Below are 12,072 nucleotides of genomic sequence, written 5' to 3'. Positions count from 1 at the left end.
TTCACAATATATTTAAAGGCTGAAAATAAATTCATCCCTAAAACTAATAAGACCAGGTCTAGGAAACAATGACCTAAATGGTTTAATAAAGAGATTAAGAAAAAAAAATATCAGAAGGAAGAACACTATACAGGCTTTGTAAAATGCTTCAAAAATCAAAAATATAAAAAGAGCTTCTTGAATGTCTTGTATCTCGATATTGAAATGATAATCACATGTTAAACAAACTTTACAGACCTCTTTAATCACGAAAACAGGCCTAGTCAAGGTTGTTAATGATTTTCTAATAGCTTCAGACTGAAGAGCTCTCTGTCTTACTTCTGTTGAACTTCAGTGTCACATTTGATATTGTGAATCATAATATTCTTACTCTGCTGGAGAGTGTACTCACCATTTCTAGTACTGCCCTTAGCTGCTTTATCTCCTTGATTGAAAGCATTTTGTCTCTATGGGTAGGTTCAAGCCAGCCACTGGCCTTGCCCTGCTCGTGTATCCCCTTTTCCATTGAGAGAAAATTATTTTCATTATATAGAAAAATGTAACTCCTCTTGGCTAAATTGTTCAGTAAAATAGTGTGGATTTAGACTATTATGCCAATGGCGCTAAGATTTGGAAGTTGCTCTGAGCTCCTGAATTGTGTAGCTGATGTTAAAGAAGTGCAACAAAACGTTCTTTATCTGAGTAATGATGAGACTGAAGTCATGCTACTAGGCTGTCTACATCAGACACTAAAATTAAAAAGTCAAATTATGCCAATAGGTGGTTCTTCTACTGAAAAGAAATCCAGGAGTTATTTTTCTCCATGTTTTTTTGAGTCACTTATCCAACACCTGACCAATCTTCCTTGTTTAGTTATTGGGTTTGGCGAGGATCAAGACAGGAACACAGGCTCTCGTTAAATGAGAACACAGCGTTTTTTTTTAATAATGGGACATGCACAGCAACCACAACAGAGGGAGAGGGAGAGAAATTGAACTGAATTGAGAAAGAGAGGCAAACAGGGTACAACACACTGGGTACAGTTAGACTGTCATAGGGTGGTAATTGGTACAAGTACTGTATAAAAGGGGTGCAAAATCAGGGAAACTATTGATGTAAGTCCGGGTGATCTTACAATCATGTACAGCGGCTCCACAGTGGGTCAGCCGCACTGGCCAGCGGCTCTCCTAGTCCCTGCCCTGGCCACCACTACTCCCTTCTGTCCCCTCGCCGCGTACCCCAGCCAGGCGCTCTTCGGCCGCAACGCCAGGCGAGGGCACTACATTATGATCAAAGTACAGTACATTACAGTTACTCTGTTATGAAAGGTGCTATATAAAACACAAAAATATGTTTATTGCTGCAAAATATACTACTGTATAATGTATTAAGACGAATAAGGCATCAACACAATGGAAAACATTTAAAATAATTTTGGAAATACCTACAGTACTTATGCTGATGCACTTTGGGATATTTTTATTCTGAAATGTTTTCGAGGACATTGTATTTTAAGTAATAAAATAAATAATGATGTCTGCTGGGGACGTGAAATTTAAATGACTCATTTTCAGAAAGCCACAATTTTGTATAGATAATCACATTTGTTATATCACCACAAACACCCCAAAATGATTATAAAATATCTAATCCAAAAATACTTTTAAAAGAATCCCGTTCTAGAAAAGAGCAGGTATTATAAAAAATCTTGACAGATCATTTAGTTAGAAGACATACTTTTGCACAGTATTTTCATTAGTTCAGTTCTTCGCCTTAGCACTTTCATGAAGGACCAAATAAAATTACAGACACGTAAGTATTGTTTCAATCCCATACATCATTTCTACATAAGACCAGGCACAGACAGATCAAAATCATTAAAATCGTTAGCATATTCAATTAATAAATCTCTGGCCCCTGACAATATGTTTTCTGCACAAAATGAAATTATTTTTTTCTCCATTTATTATCATGCAGATGTGAAACCGATTGTAGCTGAGTATTGCAGAATCCATTTAACAGGAAAAATATGAGTTAGATCGCAAAGATTTTTTAGTGTTTTTTAAAATAAATAAGGAGAAAACAGGATCAAAATGATTAGAGAGTCATCTTAAGAAAAATAAATAGCTGGTCAGATTAATCATCTTCTGTATTTGTACAATTCGTGTTTTTATATTTTGGCTCTTTTTTCCCTTTCGAATTATAATGTACAAATAACTTATGCTTTTGTTTCCAAAAGGGAGCACAAAGTAATTTTAGTTTTTGGCTACACATAATAAAATTTGCACAGATGGTTAATACTACAATGTTTTAATAATGAACATGGTCCTTTGACACTTAAAAAAATAAACTGGCAGTTGTTTTCAGTAACATATGGTAAACAATTCAGGCACTGCTTTGAAAAAAAAACATTTTCATTTTGCAAAATCTGGTAGAGAGAAAACTATTGTTTAACTGTTTTACCACCATTACGAATTTGTTTTCTATGTCCAGTCCGTAGGCAATTACTAATGCTGTGATTTTTTTATTTTTTTCCTCCTGTCACACGCAACATCATTAATCGTTAATTTTTTCCCCTTTTCTTTTTGTTTCTGTGCTTCTTGTTTTACTTTGAAACCTCAGGTGCTCCAGTGGTTACTATGGCCGCCCAGATGAACCAGGAGGCTCCTGTCAGCCTTGCCTCTGCAATGGCAATCTGGATTTATCAGACGCGAGAAGCTGTGATCCCCTGACTGGTGCTTGTCTGACCTGCAGGGAGGGATTCGGCGGGGAGTATTGTGAGAGATGTTCTGAAGGATACTTTGGGGATGCTATTATAGCCAAAAACTGTCAAGGTGAGTATCTGTAAATTGACTCATTCACCTTCAGCGCTGTAGAGTGGTGTGAAAAAGTACGTACCACCCCTTACACCTTTCTTTTGATCCGGGCCTGATGTGTTGCCACATGCCTTTTGACCAAAGTGACAAAGATTCAGATTTGATGTCCAGGTGGATTCTCTTCCCCGTGATCTATTGGCACGTGTTTTGGTTCACTTGATTCTACAGTCCCGATTGCTTGAGATGGTGGAATTAAGGTTGCACTTACTTTTCACACAAAGATATAGAATGATTTTTTTATTGGCATTTAAAAAAAATGAATTATTTTTATTTATTGGCTGATTTTTTAAACAAGAAGAATTTTGTCTGCTAAATGTCAAATGAGGTTAGTTTTGTTAACCGTTAGGACTTGGTGAGGACTAGTTCAGGTTAAATACAGTACAGGTATGTCTAAATATGCTAAACTAGAAACATTTAAGGGGGGTGTAATCACCCAGTGTACACTTGTATCATAAAGAGCTCTTCTTCCTCCAGAAAGAATATAATTGTTTACCTTAAAGCAGTTATATCTGACATCAGCTGGATTATCTGTTGTTTGTTGGAAGTACTTACAGTAGTAATCTGAACTTCATTTCTGTTATTAACCTTGTAGAATACTGAATAACATTGTTTCGTATGTAGCCAATCAGTTTAAATGTTGATCATTCAGTTCACTGCAAAACCAGATTCCTTATCACCAAAATAATGCTGAACTGTGCTGTTGTAGGTAACAAGCAGACATGGATTTATAATAACATGACAGATCCCATTAATTAAACTGCCTTGCTGTCATAAAAGTTTTTTCCTTTTCTGTTCTTTTTAAAAGTTTTGGCTACAGGAGGACAGAAATAGTTTTTTTTTTCAAATATGAATTTAATATAAAGTGATGTATTCTATTAACAACATGGTGGATACTCCTATTACTTAGAGTACTCTTTCTTCAATTATTTAGAGAAAAAAATCTTTGTAGTTTAAAATACAAGTAGTTCAACTAGTAAGGCTCTTTTTCAAAACTTTTCAAAGCAGGCGGAAAATCAGTTAGAAACTAACTTTACACAAAGGGAGAGAGAGAGAACCCATACGGTGGTCTATTTATAGTGTAGAAATAATTACTTTTCAAAATCTGATGATAATTGATGTTTTAATTACTCAATGAATTATAAAAAAATATGTATTTTGATTGCCCTGTGCGGATGAATAGTTTTAGTTTTTTTTAATGTTTTTCCACTTTCACTCTGTAGCCTGTCAATGCCACAGCAATGGTTCAGTGTCTGAGATTTGCGACCCACAGACGGGGCAGTGCGAGTGCAGACAGCACGTGGTTGGGAGGCAGTGTGATGAATGCATGGTGAGTTACAGTGGATTTACCCGCTAGATTGTGATTAGAATAGATTAACTTTCCCTCACAGTGTGTGGATACATGTACCTAGCACATCTTCCAGTGTTTTAAAGGATGAAGAATAACTAGCACTTTCGTTTTAATCTCGATTACGAAATCATCGATTCAACACGCTCATTCAGATGTGTTGCAAAGCTGGTAGAAAATTTACATTTGGGCTAGACTTTTAAGTCAGAACTTTACCAGCTGGAATATGGAAGGGTGAGAGGCATACTGGCTGTGAAAAAAATAAACCATTTCAAATGACTGTACTGTACATGAATTACATCGAAAGATGTGTAAAACCTTAAAAGCCAGGTAATAAGTTGGCCCAGAATGATCTTTTTCTATAAACATCTGAAAGACGAGGAATTGTTAAGTTTTTAATGTTCCTTCCCATGGTTTTACTGATTTGCCTTCTTTTCCACTCTGTGAACTGTGAAGCCCAACTGTTGGTGGGACCCCGAAAAGCTGGTTTGTATGCCCTGCAGCTGCAGCTCTGTGGGGTCCATGTCTTCGCGCTGTGATTTGATGGGGAGGTGTATCTGTAAGCCTGGCTTCGTTGGGAAGCGCTGTGATCTCAGGAGGCAGAGCTATGGGCGCAGGGAGACCCGCCGTCCCGTCCTCCAGGTGCCGTTTGAACAGGCACAGCGCTGGGGGTCGAGCAGGACAGGGGGGTGTCCGCGGGGGGCCTACCGGCCCTCCAGTCCCCCTGGCCAAGGGGTAATTACACCGCATGCACGTGTGGGCTGAAGCAACCTGTGACATGACAGTGGGTGTTTGCATCCCTAAATGAGTTTGGTTTTGGTTTTTAACAGTTTGACTTGGATGTCATGAACACTAATGACTGAACCCCCCCCCCCCCCCCCCCCCAAAAACAAAATGCAACAAAATCAACTAAATAGCTTTTTTGCTTTTTTTTGTAAATATCAGCATGGACAGAAATTATCTAAATATTATGAAGCATACTGATATAAAAGGGGAGAGTTATAAAAGTCTGAAATAGGCAGGCTGTTCAATCGGTAACGATCAGGTCCTAACGCCAGCTTGCTATACAAGAACTACATGAATAGTTTCACTCCCTAAAGTCAGGGATTCTCATATTGTGCTGTGCAACTCTGATGATGGAGTATTAATCAGGCCCAAAGACAGACAAGGCAAATATTTATTAACAATAATTATAATAACTATACATGTACAACTACTGTTTAGAGAGATATAGTATGTACAGTGCAATAAGTAGGTTTCAGAGTCCAGCCTTATAAAATAATTAACTAAAACACTCTAACAGGCCGTAGAGAATCTGCATCCTAATACCAAAATGTATCCCAACCAGTATTAAATCTACCTCTCTAGACAGACGCTCACAAGTGAACAGGAAACAATTACCCTAATCTATACAAAAGGCATCACTAAGCTGGGAGAGAAATTTTACTCTTCTGATTCCATAATACAGGAACTCAGAATTCCTCAACAAGTAAGTAAATTATTTGGGTTGCTTTTGATCATCGGTATCATCCTCCATGTTCACTGGCCTTCTGGCCCAGCTGCTGTAGGTAAATATAACAATACCCATCAGTCCAAACATTCAGAGTTAGGCAATCAGCCTGGGAGGAGCAAACGAATCCGGCTGAAACTTCCCGTGTCACCCAGGAGCAAAAAGTATACATTCTCAGAAATTACTTAAAACTTAATATACGCATGTAAAGAACTGCACTTTACATTAGTTTATTATTATTAGTTTATGCACAGAGAAACTAGTGGAGTGGAGAATAATGTAATCCATAGGTCTTATTCTTTACCTTTTTATTCCTGAACAGCTAAAGCTATTCTTTATAGTAGACTGTAGACATGTTTCTTTTAGTGTGATGGCAGCCTGCTGTGCTCTTCTTTTGCTAGAAAAGCTACACAACCGCGGAGGAGGTGTCTGTTGCTTGATAAATGAACTTCGGGTTCATGCATCTTAAATAACTGCCATGGCGCTTGGACAGCTTCCTCTTCAGTGTCTGCAGCACTGGATCATTCTGAAAGAAATGTCAGCTATCTCTCTGCATGCAAAGACTTTAGTGAATCTGGAGATTACAGTGAAAATAACAGTGTTATTGTCTCTGCAGTCTCCCTGTACAAGGTACAGATAAAAAATGTTTAAATAGTTTAGCCCATGGAATTATGAATATTAAGCTGATTATTTTGAATATCCTGACCACATGCTTCTTTGAACACTATTCTGATCACAGTGCAAACAGACTTAAGCCCTGTACCATATAAACATGAAATATTTACAAGAAATGATATTCTAAAGGCATTCTTGCACTGATATAAATCTCATAATCATAACACTAAATTTCAATGTGTTCCATAACTGACATATTTGCCTTAGCAATTCTTATAACTAAATAATGGGACCACAAAATACCTTAATTTGTTAGGATCAGTTGGTCACGAGAAAAAAGGATAGGACCCTATGCAATGCTAGCCGGAGATTGAGGAGAGAAAACAAAGACTAAGTGGAACAGAAGCAGGGTTTTCTTAGCCAAGTCGCGTAGTCAATATGTGTGGTCGATAGCAAGCCGAGACGGTGGGTTTCTTTAGACGGAGGAGTCACAGAAAGGGTAGCTCAATGAAGGAACTCAGTGCCGAGCGTGGGTGTGCAGGTGAGCAGCCCTTAAGTAGTGGGTTGTCGGGAGGCATGGTGCAGGGTGAGGGACGGGGTTGGATCATGAAGTTGTGTGTCGGCGTTTGCGGGAAATAGTCTGGGCTTGTGTCTGATGTGAGGTCCATGACAGAATTAAGCGAAAGCAGGTTTATATACAGTAGTGGTGCAATCAGAACGTTATATAACGTACAGTGACTGAACACACTATTATCTTTTATCACAAACCCCAATCAAAAGTAATCTTTAAATGAACTAGAGTATAAATCAGTCCAGAAATAGTATAATAGTAGTAGAATAAAGATTGTTAAAATGGAATAGTGGAGAGCCAAGCTTGCAATAATGTGTTAGACAAAATCAGAGACCTTATAATATTTTATTTATAAAGTACTGCTATTAACCTGTGTTAATGATCTCTGTGTTAATAACACTCTAGTCAAAAAGTTCCATTTTTAATTAATTCTGCAGTTCTTACAACCACTTGTATGCTTTATTTATAATTATCCACCCATCAATATTAATAGTCCTGTTAATGCCTAAATTACTGTTGTGAAGCAGGCTTTAGGTGTTTCTCATTTCTCAATGCATGATTTTAATGACATCAATGTTTTGGCATTGGGTTATAAGTCAAACCTAATGAAAATCACTAACATACTGTAACTGCAGTGAAATGTGGACAAATAAATTGTTTGCCACACAGTCATAAATACATTTAAGTTTGTAAATTAGCTGGATGCACAGGACTTTTTGGGTTATAACAAAATCTATTTTAAACAGTAAACCACAACAGCCACTAAAGGTAAAGATCCATTGTTTGAGTGTACTGTATCCCAGTGCAATCTTTGTCTTCAAGTGTAAAAGATAATTATGAGGCACAGTTGGCTTCTTTCATAATCAAATTCTTGCTGGACCATCTGTGATATGATTTGATTCTTCTGCCATTTATCAGTGTTTTTATGTGGCTTTATTGATGCGCTGCATGCTGCATGAGATTGTTGAAAATTACAGTTATAGTATTCAAGTTTTGTCACTGCTTGAGACACTATATTAAATTATTTTTGGAAATTACATTTTTAAATAAAATAGTTAAGAACATTATATTGTTAACAAGACTATGTAATAATTTAAATTCTTGATACTTATTGGGAGTTTAGCTTTACATCAGTGGTGACTTGGTTCTTCAGGAAAATCAATTATTCACTCTCTATAGTATCTTAACTGATGCATATGAATAGAAAATGAAAAATCAATTCTTAATGTCCAACTATACACAATAAGTACCAAATCAAAAAACAATACTTGAATCCAAATATCTAAATTCTAATTACTGTCACTTACTCCTCAGCCAATTTATCAATCCTGATTTTGTACTTTTTGAAAACCTATCATACAGTTTGAAATTGAACTCACTAGAATTCTTAGATTCTTCTGGTCAGGTTTTCATTATCTCCTCCATCCTGTCTCACCCTTTCTGGGATGTCACGCAAAGAACTTCGAGATGCTACAAATAGCCCAGAACTGAATCTTTTAAACCCGGAGAGTGATTCAATGTTCTTGTGATTTTTCCAGCCCACTACCTTTGATCTGCAGCCCTCCAGGGGATGTGTACCCTGTAACTGCAACTCCTTCGGTTCCAAATCCTTTGACTGCGACGAGGGCGGTCAGTGTAGGTGCCAGCCAGGAGTGATGGGACAAAAATGTGATCGCTGTTCCACTGGGTACTACCACTTCCAGGAGGGCGGCTGTATACGTATGCATTTCTCTTTCATTCTCGGCTCACAGGGGTTCATTAACAAAACATCAAAACATTACATGAATCTGGAAATTAACAAAGCGCTAGCTACAAAAAGCTATTTTCTAATGTGAAAACTTCTGGCAGACCTAGTATGCTCAGTTAAAGCATAGTACTGTACACCTGATTCATGAAAAAAAACAGATCTTCTTGCATTCAGTTTAGAAAATCCTCAATGTTTATCTCTGTGCTCTGTATTGACAAGTGCAATAATAGTCATGTCTTACAGTCAAGCCTCAGAAGGAAATTCATTAAAGAAATGAAAGATGTTAAAGAAACAGAAGTCTTAGAACTGACATACCTGTAGAGCTGTAATATTTCCTCTTTTCGAGTAACATTTTGGCTTCCTTGCCTCCACACAGCATGCCAATGTCCACATGTTGGTAACAACTGTGACTCAAACACTGGCCAGTGTATCTGTCCCCCAAACACTGTGGGTGAGAGGTGTGACAGGTGTGCTCCAAATTACTGGGGTCACGATATCGTCAGTGGGTGTAAGGTGAGGTTTTTTTACTTTCTTTTTCATATAGATATTTTCTCATAGCTTGTAAAAAAAAACTCAACATCACTGAGGAACCAGATAAGTTGATGGCCTATCACTTTTTCTGTCCTACCTCAAATTTTCTTATAAGGTTGTTAGCTTTTTAGTTTTTTTGTTCAATTCAGAACAGTTTTTCCCTTTACTCATTGAAATAACAATTTGAATTAGCAAAACCTATGTTAAAATACTGTAGCACTCTCTGGTTGACATGGGTATGCACCCTCGCCACTGCCACCTCAGGCCCACTGCTGGGGACTCAAACCCAGGCCTCCGGCATCAATCAACAGGGACCCAGCCTCTCGAGCCAAAGGGAAATCTCCCCTCAGCCCGGCGGCTGCGGCCCCTGCTATTCACAGGGAAGGGCAGTGACGTCACCGCGCTGGTAAACCGATTGCACAACCTGCTATGTCAGCTGTGTGCATTACAATACTACAGTATGTTTTTAAATTTGGATTTAAATTTATTTATGTAAGGAAGTGAGAGATGCCTTCTTTACAGTTCCTTCCTTTGCAGTTCTGCTGTTCTTATTACCTCATAAATTTTTATTTTTCACTATCTAATTGAGTTTTACTTTTAATAAAATACTGAAAACCTCCTCCTTTCAGTATTTTAATAGTTTTAAATCCAATGAATAATTGGAAGTTAATGTGCTAACAGCTAATGCAGAGTTTTATTCTTGATATAAATGCAAAGTTAAAAGGCCTTACCAGCTGAAGGTTAATGAAAAGTTAATTAAACAGGTACAGGAATTTCCAAGGAAATGTTTAAACAATTACCATATCTGCCTGAAATTTAACAATATGTTAAAAGTCATTTTATTTTCCATGTCCCTTTCTCCACTAATGTATTATGTTTTTTTAATGCACATAGAATATTAATACATTATAAAAATTAGGTTTTAATATTTTTTAAATCCTGCTTTTTTACAGCAGTAAATACAAGCCAATAAATAACTGAGAAAATGTTTTTTTGCATTTTAATATAATGTTATTTTTAGTCTGGTGTCTAAGTTTTCCTTTTTTACACACACACAAAAAAAAACATTCTGACAAATTATAGGAATAAGTTTCCTTTTGTTGTAAAAAGCTTACATGGAAAAGCACCATCTGCACTACAAAGATTTGATATTATTAACATTAAATAGCATACGTTCCTCTTTGTTTCTTTCAGCCTTGCAACTGTAACCTAGTGGGGTCCCTGACCCTGCAGTGCAACCCCGATACTGGCTGCTGCTTCTGTCGTGAGCAGTTCACTGGGGAGAAGTGCTCTGAGTGCAGGCTGGGCTACAGAGATTTCCCACAGTGCACTGCCTGCGACTGCTCCATGGCCGGCACAGCTCCTCAAAGCTGCGACGCAGAAATGGAATTGTGCTCTTGTACCGACAGGACTGGACAGTGCAGCTGCAAGGTACTGTACAGTACGTAACATGGCTCAGTGGCACCGAGCCTGTTGATAGATGTGACGTCACCGGCTAGAAATGTAGACCGTGTCGAATTCTCCCATGGCAACTGACCCCATCTTTTGGTGTAGCAGAGTTCTCCTCTGTCTAGAAAGTGACCTTGAGTGGCCTGGAACCCCAGACAGTTCTATCCACCCATCCATTTTCTAACCACTTCACCCAGTTCAGGGTTACAGGGGAGCTGGAGCCTATCCCGGCAAGCAACAGGCGCGATCTGGGATACACCCAGGACGGGATGCCCACCTGTCGCGGGGCAGACAGATGCAAACACAGACACCCACATACTCACACTGGGGCCATTTTCCCCAGAAGCCACTTAACCTACCAGAATGTCTTTGGACTGTGGGACGAAACAAGAGCACACAGAGGAAACCCCTTGAAATATGGGGAGAGCATAAAAACGTCACATACTGCAGACAGCACCCCAGGTCAGTAATTGAACCCAGGGCCCCAGTGCTGTGAGTTAGCAGTGGTAATGACTGTCAAGAGAGTTGACTAGTTGAATTCTAGCAGGACAGAGCAGAGGCGCACACGTCACACAGGTGTCATGACTCGGCTTTCATAGGCTGATGCCTGTCACTCACTAATGTTGCTGAGGAGAAGAAGGATGAGAATAAGGTGCATCAATTTATTGTAACTGCATTATGTAATTTTTACTTAACATTAAAATATAAAATTTTTGTACTGTAGGTAATTATTTTTGTGGTTCATTCATGTGATTATGATGTTCAATTTATTGTATTGTATTGAAAATGTATTGAAAAGCTTTACTGCAATGCAGTACCAGCAATATTGTAAAATGTAGAGATGCATGTACTGTCATAGAATTGAATATTGCGAAAGTAATAATTACATACAGAGCTATGTTTTACATAAAATGTATATGTACTGTAAATACATGTACTCCACAGTGTACATACAACAAAATTATAAGGTAATTACAGTGTATTAACACTTACCTGTAATCTGCCCTATTTTGAAGTGTATCGGAATATATAGCCGCACATATATAGGCTCCCCTGTAAAGGTTTTTTGCTATGTGACTGAATGAAACATTTTTATGTGAAAAGTGCAGTACTGTATAGTAAAACAGAAGAAAGAAGGCTTTCAGAAGGCTCCCCAGCCAAAACATTGTATTTTCTTTCTTCTTTTTTTCAGCATGGAATAAGCCTATTACTTGTTCCAATGGTGTATAATGGTGTTGACCTCACAGAAAGAGAAAGACTCAGATCATACCATGTTAAAAACAAACATTGCTTCAAAACACTTAATTGTTTTGATCCCTTCTTTAATTGACAATAATACATTGAACAGCAAACAAAGAGACATTATTTTCTTCAGATGGCTTAATACAGTAATACAATCAAATAACCATTATCATAATTACCTGTATGAATGTAATGGTACAGTATGTT

At 37.8% G+C, this 12,072-nt stretch overlaps 1 protein-coding gene across 8 annotated transcripts in view; it reads left to right on the top strand.

Moving 5' to 3' along the window:
- The window catches only part of lama2 (laminin, alpha 2), a 199,738-nt gene that overhangs the window by 125,763 nt on the left and 61,903 nt on the right, over positions 1 to 12,072 (top strand). For 5 of the 8 annotated variants that reach the window (XM_069195960.1, XM_069195956.1, XM_069195963.1 and 2 more), the window contains 6 exons: positions 2,602 to 2,813; positions 4,076 to 4,182; positions 4,657 to 4,935; positions 8,435 to 8,615; positions 9,020 to 9,156; positions 10,369 to 10,605. In XM_069195960.1, the coding sequence (XP_069052061.1) occupies positions 2,602 to 2,813; positions 4,076 to 4,182; positions 4,657 to 4,935; positions 8,435 to 8,615; positions 9,020 to 9,156; positions 10,369 to 10,605 (1,153 nt within the window). The remainder of the gene's footprint in view (positions 1 to 2,601; positions 2,814 to 4,075; positions 4,183 to 4,656; positions 4,936 to 8,434; positions 8,616 to 9,019; positions 9,157 to 10,368; positions 10,606 to 12,072) is intronic. The other 3 variants (XM_015359827.2, XM_015359821.2, XM_069195964.1) reach the window with 1 other exon arrangement.

This window comes from Lepisosteus oculatus, chromosome 2, assembly GCF_040954835.1.
Source record: "Lepisosteus oculatus isolate fLepOcu1 chromosome 2, fLepOcu1.hap2, whole genome shotgun sequence".
NCBI lineage: Eukaryota > Metazoa > Chordata > Actinopteri > Semionotiformes > Lepisosteidae > Lepisosteus > Lepisosteus oculatus.
The sequence above is the reverse complement of the archived record's forward strand: the minus strand, read 5'-3'. Positions and strand labels throughout refer to the sequence as shown.